Here is an 8934-nt window from a genome sequence, read left to right on the forward strand (position 1 = left end):
ATATGCTGCTGTGTGTGCACGGCCTCTGCGTATGTGCACTTATTTTCAGCTATAGGTGAAGAGAGAGAGAGAGAGAGAGGGAGGGAGAGAGACCTGGCTTCTTGGGAAAAGCCTTTAGACGTGGTCTTTGTGGGCTGTGAAAGTAAACAGTCTGGTGGAAACCTACTCGTCTGACTCTGAAAACACACTCTATTACTATTGTCTACATAGTAAAGATCTGATTAGACCGTTGGGAGTCAGACTGGGCAGCACAAGCTGAGGACACGAGCATAAAAATGTCTTCTTACAGTGACTAATAATCTGAAAAATGTTAAAAATAAACCCTGCTTTTCGTCTTTAGTCTTTAAAGAACACAGCGGTATAACAAATACCAATATTACAACTACTAGGAAATGTATGGTGGCTGATACATGACAGGACAGATTAGATTGTCGTCTAGACTTTGCCACATGTGCATCTAATCAGTGCCAAGCAGACAGCAGCTGAAAATGCGAGGTCCTGTGGTTTTAACTGGCATTTGCAAGTAAATAGTTTAAAAAGGTGTGTATACTGCGAGATGATTTTCCCATCTGCACAGTTTACATTTCAGTGATGAGGCAGATTCCACAAACTCTTAACTCATAACTTGCCATTTGATTTAAATACAATTAGTTTTACGGTAACAAACATTTTTTTCTGACAAATCCCTGACCACAGCTACATAAAAGCATTATTTCAAACAGATAATCAAATTTTTCCTTGCAATTCTTTCAATTATGGTTTTTGTCAGCTTTTTGTAAATCCCCAAATGTATCCCAGATTTAGCTGCCATCCGTCCATGTGTGGTTGGTCTCAAAGACACTAAGAACTGTGAACAATAAAAAGCTGCTGTTTTTTTCTGAGACTTGCTCTCCGTGACAACAATACAATTTTACAGGATACAAAGGGGATAATAATTCAAATGTCCAAATAGAATCTCATCCCGGTCATAAAATAGCTAGAAGTAGTAAATCAAAAGATAACTGGGCTTGTTTTTTGGCCTTAAAGTGGCACAAAATACTGACGTTCAGCAAATTTCAGTCCATAAGCAGCCATATTTACCTTAAAAACCCCACTAACTACAAGATAAACAAGAGAAGTCTCATAAAAGAGGATAAGCCTGCTATATGATATGCCCTCAACTCCACAAATAACCTTACAGTGCTCTTCTTATGTATCATGCCCACTGATTCTCTGACCACAGGAATGTGCTGTGGCTAAAGATGTCAAAACAAAACAGTTGAATGACAGAAAATGAATCTGAAACTATTATTCAAGCAAAAAATGACAAACATTTCATGGTTCCAGGTTCTCAAATGTCACAATTCATTGCTTTTCTTGCTTGTTCATTAGAGCAAATCGAATATTTTGGGGTTTTGGTCACACAAAACAAGCTATTTGAAGATGGTGCTCTGGGTTAATGCAATTGCCATATTTCATTGTGGTCTTACAGGTCAAGTCTGTGCTTTATATCAACAACTGTAGATCATCTCCACCTGTAGATGACACTTCTGGCCTCTGTGACTTTGCATTGGAGTGAAAACATGTAGTTTCCACTCTCACACCGTTGGTCTCGGCTGTGTGTCAGCTGTGGACTCATGGCACTGAGAGTAAACAGTGTAGAAAAGCAGACTGTGGTTTTTAATTTTCGGAGATTATGATAAAGTCAGATACTATCACATGGGCTGCAAGTCACGATTATGGTCCTTTTTTAATTAATCTGCTGATTATCCACAAGATTAGCTACCTAATGAATTGTTTAGGCTGTGAAACATTTTTAAATGTCTTGTTTGTTTGGCCAAAAGTCCAAAAATGAAAGAAATGTACTTTCCAGTCCGAAAGAAAGTGATCTCATTGAAGAAGCTGGAACCAGAGAATGCTTGGACTTTTTTCACTGTTTTTGCTTGAAAAATAACTGAATCTAGAAACTCAAATCAGAATAGTTGCAGTTTATCTTTCTGTTGTTCAGCTAGTCAGTTGATCACTCTAACACAGTGTGGACACATTTCAAGTTCATAAGGTCCATCAGGAACATTTTTGAGCCTTATAAAGATGCATAAGATAGAAATGATAATTAGGTGATTAATGAAGTCTACTGAGTACCGCAGGTCAACTACTGTGAAGAATTTTACAAGGATATTTTAGTTTGGATTGTGTGGTTAAAAGAACAGCAAGACCCCTTCAGTTTCACTTAAAATGGGATAAAGGCACGTTGACACATAAATCAGCTGTATTGTAAAAGTGTGGAGGTAAATAACACCATGTGTCCTTGTACTGGTGAGTCAGAGAGGAGTTAGGTGGTCAGATAAAGGGAAAAGGTAAGTGTTACTGCTTTCATACCCCAGCAATGATTTTACACCGGATGCTCCTTTTCTTCTCCCGTCCAGTGTTTCTCCTTTGACCCTCCAGCTCTGGTGTCCCAAATAAAGTCGCTGCCTGTTCATTAGACCGCTCCTCTCCTTTGCTTACTTCCATGCTGCTGAACGCAAAATTACTCCAGCCACTGTTTTCACCAGCAGGGACTGAGTGAAAGACGGAGCTCCCCCGGTGAGGAATAAATGCTGTGAGCTGGGATATGACCCTCTGCTGAAGACTAGCACCGCCTCGTTTCTCTCGACGTCCACAAGTTTGTAAAGCAGCAGCATGAGGTTGATCAGAGAGAGAGAGAAGGAGGCGGCGGACCGCAATACTTTGGCTCAAGAGTCATTTTCCAGGAAATTCTGTTAATCAGTAAATCTGACGTTTGCAGCCACTATAGAAGCGAGGTGTGATTTTAAATTAAAAACACAACAACTCACCCTGGATATTTGTCTTTAAACGTGTCTCAAAAGTCATGTCTCGGGGCTTAACTCTCAGCTTAAAGACAAGGACAAACTAACAATCAAACCAGCTGTTGAGGAACTGAAATCTTTTTAGTGTATGGTGACTGCGCGCTGCCGCCATCTTGTGGTCAGACTGCAGTATTGAAGAAGGACATTTTTTAAAACTTTTGTGCAGAATTTATGTAGCCTACGTGTGTTAAATACGTGCGTTTTTATTTTATAACTTCCAGTTACATGTCTGTGTCAGGCTTTATGAAGTGTTGCCCATTTATCTAAAAATTGGTGCAATATTGACGGTTGTGTTTCTGATAGTTTCAGTTAACCATGCTGCTTGTTTGTTTGCCAGTGACTGACTCACCGGTCGTCCTGTTATTCACCATCCAATCAGCAGCAAAGTAAGATTATTCAATGTATTAATGCAGTAATTTGTAAGTAACATTTTACAGTTGTGGTTGAAATTAGTTTAAACCACACATTGTTGGGAAGTTAAATCTATAACAATGCATCATGTTTCATAAACTCATGTTGTACAGTATGCATATAACTGTAACTATAACTGTTAAATAAATTTATTGGAGGAGAAACTTTAATAATCTGAATAATAGTTGAAATTTAAACTGGCATGAAATGACCACATTCAAGCGTAAGTACAGTGCTTGAGTACATGGACTTTGTTAAATTTAACCACTGGCAACAGATGTTTGCATGCATGATTCTCAAATCCGAAAACAACAAATATGCAAAATGAACTGAATCAGAATGCATTACGTGCAGCTCATTTCATTACAAATCAATTCACACAGACTGTTACTAAACCAGCCACAAGATGGGGATGTTGCAACACTTTTACGGTGACGGTGAAACATCCTCCCTGCAGTGGGGATGTTTTCATGTTACTTAAAGAAGTGTTATTAATACAACATAATGCTGCCTCTCGTCCCTGACAGCTTTAACACAGCCATATTTCAGCTCTGTGAGGTCCAGGTTTCCTTCACATTCAGTGCTCTCTCCCACAGTGCAATAATGAAGATCGCATGTGGCTGGAACCCCTGACCTTTGACCTCCGCCTTGCACTCATAAACAGCCCAGGGTGAACTGTTCTGACTGCTTGTTTAACTTTGTCTCAAAATGCATGTGTGTGTGTGTGTTTCTGTGTACGTATGTGTGTGTGTGTGTGTGTGTGTGTGTGTGTGTGTGTGTGTGTGTGTGTGTTTCTGTGTACATATGTGTGTACCTTTAGTGTATGGGTTTGAAACTAAAACTGATTTTGTGTTGTCATTTTAAGCTACAAGGGTGTCCGTGTCTGAGTGTGTTTTTTCGTGTCTGGCTGTGGGTACAGTGAGATATAGTGTGTGTGTGTGTGTGTGTGTGTCCTGCTCAGTGAACTGTGCGTCTCTCAGCAGAGTGTCTCCCTACAGCTGTCCCCAACCCAGCTGGACATTTCAATATGACCTTAAATGTGGACCTACACATGTAGCACTTACTGGCCTCATGTTCCTGCCTGTTTCTTTTGGTCTTTTCAAGACACGTTGTACATGATGCTCCTGATGCTCACACTGTCCACCTGTTTGTGTGGCTTGGCATTACAACAAAGGCAAACTGAGGCATGACACTCACCTCACAACAATATCTCAGTATATACTATGTATTTTATTGCATTATATAACAAAATGTATTTTATTTTATATATATATATATATATATATATATATATATTTGCTATATTTGTGACTTTGTCGTAGAGTGTATAAGAAAAAAAAACTTACTGACTTAAAAGCTGCTGTATTTAAAGTAGCAACACCTTCAACTCTGAATGCACCTCTTTCAGTTTCCTACAAGGAGCTTCAAAGGTACAAAAAAAGGATTATTCGTTCCCCCCAGAGTATATGACAACATCACATGTACTGTATTATTCTGCTTCGGTTTGTTCCAACACTTCAGTGAAAATAGTATATCATGCTAACATCCAGTGACAACACTAACATATGCAGTTTTTATGGTTGCTCTTCTGCATCAAATGGAGACCTGTGAAGCATGAATCTAAACAATGGTGAATCTGTGGGGGTTGAAGAGATAAGAAAGGAAACACTGGCTGGAATAATTGAGAACATTGATGGTTAGGAAGTTAAATATTGTAAAAGCATGAGTGGCTTATTGCAAATATATTATATTTTATGGTGTAGTGCATATTTAATTTAGTTTTTAGTGGTTCCTTTGTTGTTCTTGAAACATTTGCATTTTTTGCATTTGCATTATTTATTTACTGTCTATTCAAGAACATGTCCACTAATGATAATATCACCCATAAGGAACATAAAAAGTTCATTTTTCTCATTCATCTGCAACAAGTGACAGCAACAAGTGATGCAGTAATTCTCAGTTTTTCAGTCTCTGCCATCTGAATCTGGAGCTATAAAAATCAATTAGACGTCACTGCTGGAACAATCCAAAGCTGCTGGCGAAACTTAAAGCGAAGTGGAGTGGCTTGAACCCAGAGTGAGTCGTGACTTATGTATAATACATCAGGGAAGAGCAGCAGTAGGTGTGCTTAAAGAATTCATCAGCTGATAGTTATGGGCACATCCTCCCCGTGAGATTTACTGTAGGCGCTTGTAAATCTGCCATGAATTATTCATTCAACATGACACAATCCTCAGCACATTATATTGAAAGCCTCTGTCTTCTCAGACATATCTGTCACTGACTACCTGTCAGCCAGGATTTACAGAAGATCGGAATGTCTTTGGTCTGCTGTTTGCTTTGTTGTTGTCCTGAAATAATGAGCACCTTTCAAAGCTTTTGATATACATTCACCCACAACTGGAACATGAAATAGCGCTGCCCACCCACTGACTTCCTGTATGTATATGTTGATTTACTCTCATTGTTGTGGATGCTGATTGAGCTCTTGATGTAAAGATTGACAGACATGTGACAGTAAAACATGAGTCTTACATATTTTTTTATACAAAGGTGTGTTGTACATTTTCTGTATTCATACAGATCACTACAAATGTGAACTGTATGTTTTATAAATATATTTCACAAAGTTACTTTACTGTGTAATAGCCCCCCCACCCCCACCACCACCACCACTACCAGCCCAAAAAAAAGGCTTATTTATTCAAGCTGACATCAGCCTGTTCTGTTCAAGAACATGATGGGGGAGTGACTGCTGGTGCTTACAGCTTACAGCTCTGTGTTGAAGCCTCTGTGAGCAGCGTTCGTGCTAATGATGCTGTGAATATGCTGAGGTGGCATGATGCTTAAAAAAGAGACAAAGCTGTGGAGATGCTGTCAAAGCTTTGACCGTGTGAGCCTTACCCAAGTTTTATCAGCTTCAGTAGTTTGAAACCAAAATACTTTTAGTTAATTTTACCATTAGCTAGCAGTTCATCTCGAGTCGGCCTACTTTATTTCTAATATCATATTATTAGAATTTCGAATTGACATGTTTTATTTTACATAAAGCAATGGTGAAAGCACAACTTGAAACTAACAGTGATGAAACAGAAAGCAAGAGCTCCAGATGTTCGGGTAGATTCAGTTCTGTCCACAAGGAAGAAGATAGAATAGAATAGAATAGAATAGAATAGAATAGAATAGAATAGAATATATTTCAAAGCACACTGCCCAATGTTCTTCCCTAAGGTTAAACAGATCCATATAATGTATATGCAATATATTTTTAATGTGTAATGTGTGTTTTTGCAAGTATGTTACATATATACTGTTTTACGACAGGATAAAACCAAACAGAAACCCCCACCCACCCCCAACTGGAAAAAAAAATCTTATGAGGTGAATGTCACTAGAGTTATCTGTCACTGCACAAGATATATTTTTGGAAATGTACCCCAGTGCAGAGAGAACAGCAGGACGCCACATCCACCCAGTGCAAAGTGACAGTGTGGGACACCTACGAAGAGACAGTGGTGAGCCAACATCTCCCCACACATAACTGTATCTGTGTTTGCAGTCATGGTCAGTGTCTGCAGCTGCAAACATTTTCAGCCCAGGATTATATTGTGTCATACGGCCTGCCAACCCTGCTCAGGAGGAACATTTTTTTTTTATATATATACTTAATACCAGTCATCCTCAGTGTTCTCTTTCTTCATCCAGCCTCCTCAGTGCTCTGGCTTCTAAACCTAAAGACGATTTCTTCTAACCCGCCTGTGATCATCAGAGAAGTGTAGCTGCAGTGTTTTTTATTGAGATTGAGAAAGTCAAAGCAGTCTTTGTACAGTGAAACCTCTGAACATTTAGTGACGCCGTTAAAAAAAGAAAAGAAAAAAAAAAGAAAGCGATGTGCTGAACTTGCGTGCCATGAGGGGGAACAGGACAGCAGCACAATCGATAGCAGACAGCAATCAAGCCAACAAGTGTGACTCACTCACACATGGTCCCTTAAGACCGGTGCATGTGTGACTTTATAAAATACTGAACATGGAATATGATTGACAGCCAGACTGTGGGAAGAGAGGTCAGGGCAACCAGCCATGAAACACAAACACAGAGCAGTAAGGCGAGGAGAGATGGCAGAACATTTAGATTTGTTTATTATAAATTGACCATGAATCATATGATTGAGTTTGTTATTCTGTGCATATTTTTACACAGGACTGAGAATTGAATGATCCTGATTATACTGCTCATTTTTAGTGGAAACTAGTTATTTGCTGTTTGGATAGTGGGTTCATGTTTTAAAATATGATATATTGAATAAGATAAACCGCGGTGCTACTAAAATGCATAAAGTCCGACATGGAACAAGAACAAGAACCGGTTTCATACTGTCTTTCCAGATGTTCCCTTTTTGAGAGAAGATCAGACGATGTAAATATAGAAGCTGAATGGATGCGGAAGATGTTAATAAACATTCAAAACCAGGTGATTGGATCTTGGCCTTTCTTTGGAGTTGTGGAACAACTGTGATTATTGGAATCTGAGTCAAAATGCTCTGCCAATGGGGTTTTGTTTATTTAAGTTGTATTTCGCCTTAGTGTCTTAGGTGTTAATGCACTGAATTACCCGACCTCAGCAGTAGATCTTTTTCTCCAATCAGCACTGTAGGGTTTGTTGAGCCACAATGACGACTGCTTGTCATGCTGATGCTAACCACACAGTTCTTCAAATTTATTTTCAATATGGTTTTGCTGCCGTTGGAAAATTATATGAATCACGTATGGTAGAGACGGTGGTTGTGACAGTTTTTTTTTTTTTTTTTTACAGGGTCCTTAGAGAAGGAACTTAAGGTCACTGTCAATAAGCAGAGATCAACAAAGTAAAATAGGGAAATGAAAACTGCCAGTGACAGAGCTGACTAAATAGTTCATTCAGTACAATGTTGGAAACAGTGACGGGATTTACAAAAATGACTAAAAAGCATTTATTAACTGTTATAACTTAATAATAATAAGTTAATAATAACTTCTTAGATATATAATTTTCCTAGATACTGTATTGGGAAATGTAGAACAACAAATGTAAACACTGAAAAAAATCAGCTGGCTGAAATCTGTGAGTACGATGCCCCCTGTTGAAAATATGTTGTTCTACACTGTGCTCCATGTACAACAAACACAGACTGAACTGAGGATGTTTTCCATTTAAATCAGTCCTCTCAACCTTTTTCCAATCACTGAACCATTAAGGAAGTCGGGATCAAACAAGTGTGTTGTCGGGATCAAAAAGTAGAATAAATTTACTTTAATCAGATGATACAGATGAAAACAAACTAGCTTGTTGGGTAACTGCTACATCTACAGCAGTGTTTATTATGCTCTCTGTTCCAGTGAAATGAACCAATGAATAAACTGATGCATAATTCAAGCAGTTATCCTGATCGACTCAGTTTATTCGAAGACACTTCCTGTTCTTGTCAGATCAAGAACCTGACGAGATCAGAATTACTGATCTAAATCTTTTATATGAGGCAAAAACTACTTCTGTTGTGGAAAAAGCTTTGCAAACACTGAAGCAATGTAACTTGAGTCAGCAGCAGCTGGAAAGAAGACAAACTCTTAAGTGCAGTCATCCGTCAAGGGCGATGCTTTTGTATTGTCTGACATGTAATGTAAACTGTGAACTG

At 38.7% G+C, this 8934-nt stretch overlaps 1 protein-coding gene across 1 annotated transcript in view; it reads right to left on the minus strand.

Moving 5' to 3' along the window:
* The window catches only part of LOC111216326 (ectonucleotide pyrophosphatase/phosphodiesterase family member 1-like), a 30534-nt gene extending 27693 nt beyond the window's left edge, over positions 1-2841 (minus strand). The window contains exon 1 of the mRNA XM_022737826.1: positions 2359-2841. Within this exon, the coding sequence (XP_022593547.1) occupies positions 2359-2493 (135 nt within the window). The 5' untranslated portion in view covers positions 2494-2841. The remainder of the gene's footprint in view (positions 1-2358) is intronic.
* Positions 2842-8934: the final 6093 nt, after the last annotated feature.

The sequence above is a fragment of the Seriola dumerili genome, unplaced genomic scaffold (genome assembly GCF_002260705.1).
Source record: "Seriola dumerili isolate Sdu_G_001 unplaced genomic scaffold, Sdu_1.0 BDQW01000025.1, whole genome shotgun sequence".
Taxonomy (NCBI): domain Eukaryota; kingdom Metazoa; phylum Chordata; class Actinopteri; order Carangiformes; family Carangidae; genus Seriola; species Seriola dumerili.